This window comes from Clupea harengus, chromosome 20 (assembly GCF_900700415.2).
Source record: "Clupea harengus chromosome 20, Ch_v2.0.2, whole genome shotgun sequence".
Taxonomy (NCBI): domain Eukaryota; kingdom Metazoa; phylum Chordata; class Actinopteri; order Clupeiformes; family Clupeidae; genus Clupea; species Clupea harengus.
In genome coordinates, this window is record NC_045171.1 from 21,195,131 (window position 1) to 21,209,575 (window position 14,445).

The 14,445-nt window shown below is 40.1% G+C and overlaps 1 protein-coding gene across 1 annotated transcript; it reads right to left on the reverse strand.

The window, feature by feature from the left end:
* Window positions 1-1,078: 1,078 nt before the first annotated feature.
* On the reverse strand, window positions 1,079-1,864 carry LOC116218011 (GTPase IMAP family member 7-like; the record flags this gene model as incomplete). Its single annotated transcript, XM_031558062.2, has 1 exon — window positions 1,079-1,864. A coding segment is annotated over one exon (786 nt), but the record flags the coding sequence as incomplete, so codon positions are not given.
* Window positions 1,865-14,445: the final 12,581 nt, after the last annotated feature.

Here is a 14,445-nt window from a genome sequence, read left to right on the forward strand (position 1 = left end):
AACATACTGTATGCAAATCAACTTGGTATTAAAATGAACATGGCTTCAGTGAAACAAGTAATCAATATGCTAGGTAATGACAAAGACGTTAAAAAACAACAGAAAGTCATAGGTTTACGTTTCTGGAAGACAACTAGCTGCATCCAGGGTCCAACTGAGCTGGGCTAGGCTTGCCTAGTCTTGTTTTCAACTACATTTAAGTTCCCTGTTACAGTCTAACTTTTGCACACAAAAAAAATCAACATTTCCAAAATTCTCGAGCTCAACTTCCCATGGAAATTTACCGGAAATGTTGCGCCCCTTTGCATCCCTAATTGTGAGTCACTTCTTGCTGTGCACGCCTGTGGTTGGTTCTCACTCTTACTCTCAGTTTTCAATTTCACACGTTGTTTTAGTTTGTTTCAGTCTGTCATTCTTCTTCTCTATGTGAATAAAGACACTAATCGGTACATCAGGCAGAAACATGGAGTCAGATGACTCATTTATTTTGAGTTGGGTATTTTAGTTTTTGAGAGCTGTGAGAGGGGTATGTTTGTGAATGAGTTCAGCCACTCAGCTACTTGCTGATATATAAAACACTCCATTCATTCCAGGCTCCCTTTATGTGGGTCAGCCCATGGAAGTAATTTGTGTCAAGGAAGCTTGATCAAAGCGTAATAACTTTGACAAAACAAAGATTTAAGAGATTCTAAATACAGAACTAAGTATTGGTCACATATGAAACACTCGTCTCAAACAAGCAAACTATAATCACTTAAAGATATCTCAGTCATCAATAGCTCATTGGGAAATTTGGATACCAAAACACCCCCTGATTCACCTTCAACAAGTAATCTTAAACTAATTATTTAAACACACACTCATACATCAAAATAATCTACAAAGTAAACTTAAATAAATAAAAAAGATCAGCTTTGAAAAATATAATTCGATATTGTAGAACAATGAAAATGTCAGACTTCTGGGAATGTTGTTTCAGTAAGTGGATTACCATAGTCTTAAGTCAATATCACAAAACCTTTCAATAACCACTTAGGATGCCGAACCATGTTACAGAATCACTTGATGCATGATCAAATTATTTGAACCGAGGTCTGCCTGCCTCAAGTGATCTCCTGGATTCCTTTCTTTGTCTCATGTCCCTCTGTGGCTCATAAAGAATCTTTTGAAAGACTTCCACCCTCGTCAACAGAAGAGATGAGAAAGTAAGATACCTGTCTATCTCAGGTGAGTTCCAGGAGAGGTTTCTTTCTGTCATGACCCTCTGTGTCTCTTCATACATCTCCTCAGTGAAGTGACCTCCCCCATTTGCTTTCACCATCTCATCTATTTTCTTCACCAAACAAACAACCTGAGTGCGGTTACTGCTGTGGTTGTTAAATGCATGATATCGTCCACCACAGCTCTGTATCACTTCCCTCAGTTTGGGGTGACCATTGCGCACATAGTCACCGATAGTCTTACCCCCAAGTTCATCACCACGAGTGAACAGCACCATCATGTAGTCTGCAGCCTTTTCCCCAAAGAGCTCCTGTAAGGCCCTGACTGCATTCTGCTCCTCCGTAGTGAAGCGGCCCACCTGAATCACCAGCAGGAATACGTGGGGCCCTGGACATGAGTATTTAATGCACTTCACTATCTCATCTTTATCATCATCTGGATCTCTTTCAGTGTCTATAAAACCAGGTGTATCAATCACCTCAATCTGTCTGGGACTAACTATACTCTTTCTGGTACAAGATTTTGTGACAGAATAAGCAGAAGGCTGTGAGAGAAACTCTTGTCTCCCCAGAATGGTGTTCCCCACAGCACTCTTCCCCACTCCAGTCTTTCCAATCAGCACAATCCTCAGGGGTTCACCTATAAACAAAATACATCATATCAACACACACACTGTATCACATTTACTTCAGTAATATATGGGCTGCTATAGATCTTTATAGGTTGCTAAACTGCTGCGGTAGCTGTTGCAGTGTTATTTAGATTTGATGTTAGATTTGCTCCAATTGCACATTTAGGAGATAAAGTTGAATTTGAAGAGAAGGGGAGAGGTTATTGCTCATTTTTAACTAAACTACAGAAGAGCATAAATACTCAGTATTCTCAACATCATAGTTATGGATGTCTATCGCTAAAACCTCATATTCTCAACCTACTCACACAAACAAACAGTTCTTTGAAAAAAAAACATTAAGCTTCTTAATGTCAAAAATGTATTTTTAAACAAATATGTAGCATCATGCGATAAAAACATCTTCAATCTCTAAATTTACCAAAATCAAACAGTTTTTTTTTTAAAAAAGCATTAAAACCTTCTGAATGTCCAAAATGTAGGCTATTTTTTAACAAATGTGTAGCAATATGCGATAAACAAATATTCAATACCTAAATGAACCAAAATCATCAGTGAGTAATAAACTGATACCTGTAGGAGTAGAAAACCAACATCCCATTGTCTCTCAGCGTCTGATGAACGTCTACGCACAAATGAAATGGTTCTTGGTGCGCTGATCCTTTTTCATAGAATCCCCATAATGGTTGTATTTGCATACTGGTCCGCCTACTTCCTCAGCAGTATAAACTCTGTTCTGCACGGTAGAACTCCAGTACTTCAGCAGTGCAGCCTGGAGATTCTTTTAGAACACAGAAATGCTCTTGGTCTAGAACAGCATCATGTCAAACAGTAAGTTTCCCTTCCTACAATTATGGTGTTTTTATTTATTATCATAATCCATGACCACATGCTAATCTTAAATTAATCAATTAGTTTAGAGAGTTTTTGTCTTGTCCTAGCAAGCTAACTAACTAAAAGCCTAAATCCTTTCCTTGCAAACACCACCAATAGTTCATTAGGCACTGATAAAAGCTAGTTAACTTGCTAACTGATATATTGACATTTGACGAGGTCGCTCTGTGAAACCTATTCTTACATTTGATCTGATCTGATAGAACGATTTGAACTTTGCGTGCAACCAAATACAGCATGCGGTCATTAAGAATTTATTGATCGAGAGAAAATGTATTTCAAAATAGGAAACGTTACCCGCGAGGTTATTCATAATGCGAGAAAGGCTTAGCCTAACATGTCATTCGAACAGTTCATTAGGTTTTCCAAATGTTCGAAAACAAATTCATCAATATGGGATCTCAGATCATCCCCACGTGTGAAGAGGATAATAGCTCTGTCCCTTACTGTGGTCTCCAGTGCTTTCTCTAACCTCTCTAAAATGTCTCTCTCTCCCTCAGTGAAGCGGCCAATACATAAATAAATACACACACAGACCTCCCTCACACAGCCGAATGCACTCCTGAATATGTCTGCTTTGCTCCACACGTGAGGTTATTCAGGTGGCCCACGGAAGAGCCCACAGCTGACCCTGGTGCTTCTCGGTGAGTCGGGCTCTGGGAAGAGTGCCAGTGGGAACACCATCCTGGGAATGAAGGTTTTCACATCAAAGCCCAGCTCCATGCCTGTCACCACTGAGTGTGAGATGGAGACAAAGTCTATCTGTGGTACAAAGGTGAATGTCATCGATACTCCAGACTTCTTTGATGACTCTCTTCAGGAGCAAAGCAGACATATTCAGGAGTGCATTCGGCTGTGTGAGGGAGGTCTGTGTGTGTACCTGCTGGTCATTCAGATTGGCCGCTTCACTGAGGGAGAGAGAGACATTTTAGAGAGGTTAGAGAAAGCACTGGAGACCACAGTAAGGGACAGAGCTATTATCCTCTTCACACGTGGGGATGATCTGAGATCCCATATTGATGAATTTGTCAGAAACCCCTCTCCATTCCTTAAGAAGCTTATTGGGGAGTGTGGTGGGAGATATCAGGTGTTCAACAACAGAACCAGTCTATTCTTTCAGCAGCTTTTTGGGAATTGTGGAACTCAGGTGATCAGTAATACCACCAGTCAAAAGAGAGAGGCAGAGAAGCAGGTGAAAGAGCTCATGGGAAAGATAGGTGAACTGGTGCAGATGACTGACGGGGTTAAAGTCTTCCCAGAATATGATGCAAAGAAGAGTAGATGTGTTATCTTTTAATTGCTGTGATGATGTAAACGATTCAATGAAATAGATTTATTTGTACTTCACATGTAAACCTGCACAGCATATTACTCAGTTTAATGTTATAAGGGAATGTAGTTGTGTGTTTATTTCTTATTGAAATATTGTTTTATTTACACTTTTATAATCCACATTGAAATGGTATCTGCATTAGAATCACACTAATTCTTTATAATGATGAGTTTTGTTATAATTTCATCATCATCTCGCTAAACATTAACATTGTTTTTTCAATTCATTACTGTATTTTTAAAAACAAGTAAAAGTCTCTGTTTATTTTTGAATAATAAATGTATTGCGCTCTCAGATAAATAACATAAAAACGAAAAAGAATTGGCAAGGAACGAGCAAGGCGTGTCATAACTGCTCTGTAGCGATGAGAGTGTGAATGTGTGGGCGAGAGCGAGTGCTTTTTTTCCGGTCTTGTGCTGAGTGGTCTCATTGCCATGTGCAATCACTGATTTAATCATGGTTTTATTTTAGGTTGGGAAATTTCTAATTTGTTGTGCTTGTGTGTTTTTCTTTCTTTTGGTGGTTAAAACTATCAGCAGGCCATTGATGGATAGCCCATTGAAGCCATTCCACTGGTGTTTCTGTAAATGTTGTCCCTTTTCTTCATGTCTGGATTAAAATAAAATGCATTTGAGGAATGTTGCATCTCTGTGTGTCTGTCATTCAGTTGGCTGGCCTGTGCTTGGGCATGATTTGAGACATAGCTCAGCTTTAAGTGGGGCTGGGGGAGGAGGCTCCACCATATCTGCATCATTCAGCGCCACAAAATGGGAGCATACCAGGTTTATCCGATTTTACCTGCAGCAATGCTAACAGGCTGCAGTGTGGGGAAACTACAGTGGAAAACCAAAAGAAACATACGCTATAATGCACAATTATGCAGTCCGTACAGTCTATGCATCATCCAGCGCCACAGTAAATCGCCATATACACCAACATGACAGTTTCTACCGTGCAGCTAACACATTACTCAAAACTGGAGCATACCTCTGTAGCGTGACAGTCGCAAAAGTGGCAGAGGAGGGGGCAACGAGAAAAATGAAAGGCTTTCAAACGCGGGAACAATTCATGCCACACCCACGCAACATGGGAACATGTTTTATGCGGATGGAAGTGGCATGGACTTTAAAGGGGGGATATGACTTTGCTGTGGGGAAATTCAAGGAAACACATTTAACCCGGTTACATTTGGACATACATCCTGTGTCTGTAAACGGGTAAAGACGGGGAAACACAACGACAACTGGTCATGTATGTACTTTTTTTTGGTTGGACAATTGGTCATGTCTGTACTTTCATTTGATTGGACAATTGGCCATGTCTATACTTTTATTTGATTGGACATGTCTATTTGATTGATAGTAGAATTCCCTAAAAGTTGCCCGGGCTTTCTGTCTGCCATGCGCATCCACAACCACAACCTCACTTTTAATGGTGCCAGCAGTGCAAATCTTGGGCTGTAGACAATGTGAAACATGTATTGTTCTCTGATGACCTTCACTGTCTTTCCCATATTCAAGAGAGTTACACTGTGGAGAAGCCCCAAAGAGGCCTACACACCGGACTGTTGTGTGCCCAGAGTGAAGCACGGAGGTTGATCAGTGATGGTTTGGGCTTCAATATCATGGCATTCCCTAGGCCCACTACTTGTTCTAGATGGGCGCGTCACTGCCAGGGACTACCAAACTGAACTGAGGCCCTACAAATCTAATAAATAATAATACTAATAAATGATTGTGGTCTAAAACCAGGTGTTTCAATTTATATAAGGGTTGTTACAGTAACAGTTATTTTAGTGTATGTGTTCTACACAGTATTTCAAACCAGTAATGTCCTTGAGTTCTGATTGGTTTTTAAAGATCTGTGTAATTCTGGTTGGGCTAGAACTGTGGGACGATGGGGGATTAGGAGAAAGACTGGGAAAGAGTGGTGACCTCGGGTGAGCGACGGTGGACGAGTGAGGCGAAAAGTTTCTGGCAAGGACTTCGTGCTCGTTGTGTGTGTTGTTGTTAGTGTTCAAAAGGCCTGTTGGCTAAACAAGAACATGACACTGACAGTTGAGGAGATTGACCTAGTCGACAGAGTCATGGACACACTGCTCACGGAAGCCTGGAACCAGGTAGACTCCCGTATTTTCTTTTAGAAGCTCAATTGAGTGAAGCCGCCTGTTTTAGTTTTAATGGGCCACGTACACAAGCAACGAACCAGGTGTGCTACGTGTGGGGTCAAGGCCGGTTTTTCCTACAGGCGACATAGGCGGTTGCCTATGATAATTCATTATGATAATTTTAATTTGTTTTGCTGGACAGAGTTTTTTGCGCCCCCTTCTATATCTCCAACCAATATTTATATATATATATAAAAAATCTAACATAAGGGGAACATTTGCCAAAAATCTAAAGAGGTAGGGGTGTTGTAAGAACATTCTAGCGCATTGACAGAAAAAATACTAGACTTCCACAAATATCAGAGATTACTACGTCCTGAAACTTCAAATTCTAAGACTAGCAAGTCCTCGCTACAATATAAATGTTCAAAGTTAAACACTGATAACAACATCAAAACACATAACATAATCATTGACAATTACTAGCTAATTTACCGTAGCATAAATTACCGGGTTGTATATATACCGTAATTTCCGGACTATAAGCCGCTACTTTTTTCCCACGCTTTGAACCCCGCGGCTTAAACAATGACGCGGCTAATTTATGGATTATGATACCTGTGACTGTATACGGTGGCTTTGTGTTTACAGTGGCTTTGTGGAGCTAGGATGCTAGCATGGATGCAGCCGCATGGATGCTTAGCTCCACGCGATTTCTCATTATCTCTCAATAACTTAACTGATGTCAAAATAACCACAGTGTACCGGCGTAGACAGAACACAACTCAAAACACTTTAGAAAATGAAAAACAAGTTTACAACAATACAAATCCAGTCTTTTCAAGTTCTTTAGCTCACTGGTTTCAAACTAGCGTCTTTCTTCTATCTCGCTGTCTTCAATCTAACATTCTAGTTTCTGATTGACTCTTGCAACTGTGCTCTCTTAAAGCAACAGTGCACTTATCGTAACTGGCAAAACTAATAATATGCATCACTATTGTATTACTTTTGATATTAATTTTAGCCTGTGTAAAGTTAATTTGTTTCAATGTACCGGTAGGCACCTGCGGCTTATAGACATGTGCGGCTTATTTATGTTAAAAATAATATATTTTTTTTAATTCAGTGGGTGAGGCTTATATTCAGGTGCGCTCAATAGTCCGTAAATTACGGTATATATATATATTCATTTTTTTTTGCTAGGCACAGTTTTTGGTGCCTCCCTCTAGGTCAGTGTTTCTCAAACTTTTTCAGACCAAGGACCACTTAGCCAATACAAAAAAACTCGCGGACCATCTAACTAAATAGTATAACTCCGGAACAACAGGCCTCCTACCCAGACCTGGCGCCAGACAATTGTTAGCGGCACATGATTTTCGCGGGTGGGCTCTCCTTTTTTACGTACCGGTAGGCTAGTTATAGATATGACAATGCGCAAGGCGCATGCCCTTCAGCATGTCCAGGCCCAGGGGCCTGTGGTTTCTTAATCCGTCCATGCACACAACACAACCAATAAACACAACGATGCGCATACCGACCACGCGACCGCAGTAATTCACTACCAACAGTAGGCTAGCCGACTGGCATTAATATAGGCATCCTAGTAGTCAACTTTTCGTAATTAAGAGTTGTGATTATCCAACGTCACACAACACAGAATATAGTTATCATTTTGCTGTCTCCGCAGCGGGAGAAAAAAACGCTGTTTGAATGCAGCTCCGCGGCGGGATAATGCCCAATGAGGCTGAACCATCATTTTACACCTCCGCGTATAGTTTGGCCTAGGACAGTTTATCCCCGGGGTATACTCTGGCCTGGGCCAAAGTATACCCAGGTTTAATCTGGCCTGGGCCAAAGTATACCCAGGTTTAATCTGGGCGGTGGTTAATTTGGCCTGTTACACCGGGATATGTTATGCTGTTGGCTGTAACAACAGTCGCCAAAGAAACCCCAATCTGCAATTGTATTCTATCACAAAGGGTTAGATATCCTCAAGTCATACTGTAACCAGCTCCACTGGTATTTTAACATTTAGGTAAGATCTTATGCCTTGATATGAGATAAAGCAGTCAAATATATGAAAAGAAAAAAAAACATACATTCAGATATTATTAATGAAATGTATTGCTTTACTGTTTCTCAGCATTAGGCCATCTACATAATTGCCAAGTATAATGGATAATAACATGAGTGGGTTATACTACACAATGCAATAAAGAAACAGTTCTTATTTAGGTTAATATACATTATTTTAATGCATACTCCCCTCATCTCTTTTATAATGAAAACATAAATACCATAAATCATTTGCTAAATAAACTAAGATCTAATTTACAGTTCTAACGATTCAATAGTAGCATAAGAGGAACGGTAGCATTTTTTCCTTCGTACAGTGGCAGTTCTCAGTGATCTGATCGGGTCAGGTAGTGCAGAAAAAGGGAATTATAAAGCAGTACGAGCGACAAATGTCCCCTCTGTATCAACTTTCTTCTGATACTAACGCGAGTCCACAGGTCTCTAGCACTCTTTATAATGGTGGAGCCGAAAGGCAAACGGAGGTTTCTGAATGATTTTATTTTTTAGCTCCCTTTGACAGGAAAATGCTTACAATTCAAAACACTCTTTAACTTTAGCAGTGTCACCCAAATCGGGCACAAATATGGCAGCAGGCTTTTCAGAAGTGACGTCTTTGGTACCCATGAATAAGTAATGAAAAATGATTGACCGAGCCAAATTAGCAATAGAACCGATGGTGCCGGGCCATGGGCATTAGTGCAGCACAGTCTTTACTTGTTGATAGGGAAATATGAAACTCTGACTTTAATGAAGTATGAATGTGTTAATCAAGTGCCTTGTATTAATAATTACCTTGTATGAATCATGTGCTTATATAAGCAGGAACATGGCTTTGTGTGTGTAACTGACACCACTTAGTCTGCATTTGTGTAAGAGCATGTTTAGACCTGAGGCGATAACAAGGGTCGAACTGTGCCTCTTTCGACCCTGCGTGACATCCTTGCATGACAGAAAGCATAATAAGATGACCTCGGACGTCAGAGACCCACCACGTGGTTATCCCTGCTGACCAATTGTTTTGGCGTCAGAGAACACTAATAAACCTTGTGTGATGTGTTTAATTTTGCTTCTATCTCGTCTGCTGCAGTCTGGGAGTGAGCTCTTTGAGAAAGGGCCCGTGCCTCTCTCTGGCCTGCCAGGACGTGGGTGAGCCAGACAGGCTTGATGTTGTTGTTGTTGAATAAATATACTTATATGCAACTCTGGAGTTGTTAGGGAATTATTCACCCTTTATCAGGACTGTATTAACCTCAGAATTAACTCACACAACCAAGAATATAATAAATAACAAACTTTTACTCTGGCAAAGAGGAGTGCATGGTTTCAGACAGCTTCTTCAACCTACACTCCTCCAAAAGGAATGCAGTGGTTTCAGAACGCTGTTCAACCCATCACTGCCCCTTGAGTAACATGCCTGACCATTTATTCAAGAAAATATCACAGAACAAAGACATGACACTCCCATGGTTGTGTCCTCTCGTGCTGGTTACCAGAGATAAGAATGTTTACCTAAGACCCTCAAAAAACCCTGACCCTCTGGGCCTTACAACAATAAATCAGTCTTAACCTAAACATTTCATGACACCTCTGAATTCCAATCTCCTCCCCATCTGTCCTCACAGTTTCAAACTTCCTCTCACAGAACAATGGAAAGAGATTAGTCTTCCATTTACCAAACTAATATAAAACTAAAACATATCATGATAATAATTATATATATAGCATATTTCCTTCACAGGAGTCCTGGGGTAACTTGAGTGAATTTTCACCTAACACTTGTGGTAGTCCCTGATGAAATTGAGACTGAGGAGATTGAAGAAACTTTATAGTCAGTTAAATGCTTGGGACGGGTGCGTGTCAGAAGGAGAACCTTCAATCTTGAGCTTAATAGCTTGCTGGTCTTATGTCAATGCAAGGATCCTGGCTGTGGGCTGTGTTCCCTCAGAGGTGATCCCCAATGGTGGTACCGATCCATGGCCCATACTATTAAGTTATGCTGTTTTACTTGATGATTCACCACCTTCTCTGCAAGACTTAAGTGACAAATTAAAAAATGTGCTTCAGTCAGAAGGTATAACTGTAAAAGACCTACAATCTTTGTTCCCTCTTGCAAGTCCCTCTGCAGGCTCAAAGAAGTCTGTCTTGTGAGCAGTCGGAGAGCTTTTATAGCCGTTTGCGTCTCTTTTCTGTCCTGCTGCCCACACCGGTAGGTGAAGAATCATTTGACCAATAGAAGGAACAAGCACAAGTCATGATTGAGGAGTCTGACTTCACAGTAAGAGAAGAGAAAACTACTCATGGAGAGTCTTAAGGGTCCAGCTCTCAAAATAGTTGAAGCAGCACATGCACCAAATGTAGATATCACTCCTGCACAGTGTGTAGAGTCTCTTGACTTTGGGTCTGCTGAATCAGGTGATGACTGGTACTTCTTTAGGCTACTGAAGCAACAAGCTGGTGAGAAGCTGTCAGAGTTCCTGAGGCGTCTTGAGCAGTCTTTGCTGAGAGTAGTTGAACAAGGAGAGTGGTGGCTTCTGACCTAATGCTAGTTAATCTGCGCTTAAGGGAAAGGAAAAGCAGTGGTGGAATGTAACAAAGTATTTTTACTTCGTTACTGTACTTAAGTAAATTTTTACTTCGTTACTGTACTTAAGTACATTTTTACGTATCTGTACTTTACTTAAGTAAAAATAATAGTGCATACTTTTTACTTTTACTCCATTACATTTTTTAGCTATTATCTATACTTTTACTCCGCTACATTTCTACAATATGTGTTGTTACTCGATACATTTTATGAACACAGTTTCGCCAAAATGTTGCCTACACAAAACTATGGATTGCGTTGCTGTTTTGGAAGTTTAAACCAATCAGGTGGCTCTATCAACTCCAATGATATCAGAGTACGCGTTTGGCAGCAGCACTAGTGGTAGCTTTGCCTGTTATACCTGAACATTCAACAGACAGCCTGACTACTGCCTATTCAACATAGATCCAGAGTCGGCCTGAACTGAACCCTCTGATATGAGCCACCCTTGGCCCTATTTAAAAGATATGTTCGAGTTCAAAGGCCCCAAGAATGACTCCTGGAGGTTTCAATGCGTTTCCTGTCTCCCTCAAAAAAAGGAGTTGCTAACCTTCAATAATTCGCCCTCAAATTTAAGGTTGCATATCAAGGTAAGCAGAGTTATTGCTATGCTAAGTTAATGTCCCTGACTTTTGAATATTGATACATGTATTTAATTTGTGATATTATAATGTTATCTAGCGAAATACATGTTAACATACAGCAATAGCATCAAAAAACATGATTGTATCTTCATTATATATTTAACGTAGTGGTAAGATAAAGCTGGTAGATTAGCTATGTCAAGCTAGCGTGCCTTGTTCTGTCCAGTTTTACAATTACATTTGTTTTTCATGTTCCATGTCTCCCTTTTTTACACGTTTACAATTAAATAAAATATTTAAAGATATCACATGGTGTCTTTATTGGTTTGGTTTAATGGTATTAACTTTGCAAATAATCCCTGGTAGATAACTTGTCATCCGCAGAATTGTAAGATATATTGTGAACAGTATTACAGATGGTATGCACAATGACAATTAACAAATGTTGTTGCTTATAATTATTACTAGTAGTGACATCTGTAGAGGCATTTATTACCAGTAGCTATTTCTTTATCAAAATGGCACAGCCTAGACCAGGGGTGGGCAATTCATTTCCCCAAGGGGCCACATGAGATAGTGGGAGTGTTGTGGAGGGCCGGACCAACAGGCTGAACTCAATTCTGCTCAATATAAGTTGTATCTCTTTATAAAAAAAACATTAAATTGTATGGTTTTGATTAACTGCTACTGGTAAGAGTAGATGTTGCATTTAGGCTATCAAAAAAATGTGGTGCAGGCATAGTAAAAACGCCAACATTATTTAATCAACATGTAATCAACATTCACCAAAACGATTTTGAAAATGAGCATGTTTTTGCAGTATTAAAGGTGTTCCCAGACGACCAATAAACATGGCACACACACACACACACACACACACGAGAGCAAGCTTGTAATGCAATAGTATAAGTATACACATTAATAGTAATATACATTTTTATCAGCGCAAATGGTCGCAGGCACGGCCACACGCACGAATGTAGGCCTACGGAAATAAAAAAATATCCCGCAAACATACGGTTACTTGCCAAAACAATAGAAGACATTTCTCCAAAATACCTCTTTTTAATGATTTTGTTGCCGTTTAGTTCTTCACGCAAATGCGAAGCAACCCACCTTCTGACTTCAAGTTTCAATGACTTTCAGTTACGTTAAATGACCCGACTACTTGCGTTGCGGAATGATATGAAAGATGTGAATTAGAACACAAAACCCGTTGCCAATGACAGCAGTCATACATTTTTCGCAGCAGTAAATATAAAGAAACTGCAAACGTTGGGATGGCCCATTCAAATCAACGGAACTTTTTGGAACATTCTGAAGAGCCGTATAATAAATACAGGTATTTACGTTTGATTCCTAATTTACAATTGACCTCCGCGGGCCGCACAGGGACAGCCAACGGGCCGCAAATTGCCCTTGGGCCGCACTTTGCCCAGGTCTGGCCTAGACATTGAGAGACAACCCATTGCGTGAGTACTTTTACTTTTAATACTTAAAGTAAATTTAAAAGTAAGTACTTTTTACTTTTACTTAAGTAGGATTGTTGATGTAGTACTTTTACTTTTACTTTAATTTTTCTGGGTACTTGTACTCTTACTTAAGTACTAAACTTCAGTACTTCCTCCACCACTGAGGAAAAGCAATCGGGCAACCTTTTTGCAGCCTCTGAAGGAGATGTACACGGAGGAAGAATATGAAGCTTCAACAACAAAACTGGTGTCGTCCATTAACTGTGTGCGTGCTCAGTAATACATTGAGTTGAAACTGGTAGAAATTCATAGCTTGAAGTCAGAAATGAAAAAACTTAAATCCCTAGTAGCTTAAATCCCTAGTAGCGGATCAGAATAGGACTCCTGAGGAATCCCGAAATAGTCACCATGCCGATCCATGAAGTGACTGGAAAGTCAGAAAGAACCAAGTTACTAGTCCCATTAGGGATGGGCATTCGATTAAATCGATCGTTGGGAGAATTAACGATCGATTTTCGATTAATCATTAATATCTTTATATTAAAATTCACTATTTATAGGCTATATTAAAATGCAGTGAAAATAGAAAAAACCCAGCGTGTTTCCTTATTGAGATCTTTATTACAAGATGGACAACTCTTGTGGCAGTTAAACTTATAAGATGGTCAACTCTTGTGGCAGTTAAACGGGATCTGTTCTATGGTTAGCCTACACTATGCGCTGCTGTAGCCTACTCTTAAGCAGCGGAGCCGACAGCTAAACCGGTGCTCATAAACACAACTTACCACTATCACTAATTAATCTCACATTTTGAAATTCATTCTAGATTCATCGCGATTACAAGTTTGTTTTTCTTCTAAAGACTAAATCTTATAAATTAACGAGTAATCACTTCAGACAGCGTGCATTTTAGACAGTGTTTAATTGTATTTTTTTCGTGCTCTCTCGCCGTCATACAAGGAATGTATGCGAGACACAATGGTGCCCCTCGACGGTAAATCGTAAGAATTGTCCCCTGAAGCAATTCAAATCACCTCAGTCAGCCCACCGTCTTCAACTATGTTGATGTCACCGGCAACCCAAACTTGCTACAGCGTTGGTAACCTTTTCACGGACTGGTCTAGTTATTTTCCTGGAGAAGTCGTAGAATGTGGGTTGGTGACCATCTAACCTGGGACTGCTTTGCATTAAGGTGATAACTAAGGTGATTGTTCCGTCATTTTGCCTCTTAAACAGAATCTTTCCGCCCAACAATCCCTCAGCTCTATCCATCTTCAACTACCGTCTCGGTCTCTCCTATCTAACTGACTGCAGACTCGCATCGGTTTGTGCCATGGGTCAACGCACACCGGAAGTAAACAAAGTTGCGTTAACGGCGTTAAAATATTGTATCGCATTAATCTCGGCCACAATAATCTCATAGAATAACGCGTTAACTTTGACAGACGTAAAAAAAAAAAATTACACGCACACCATGCAGCAGAACATGCCTTAGTTTTATCGATGAAAAAACAATGTCATCGAGGAAATTCTTAATGATCAA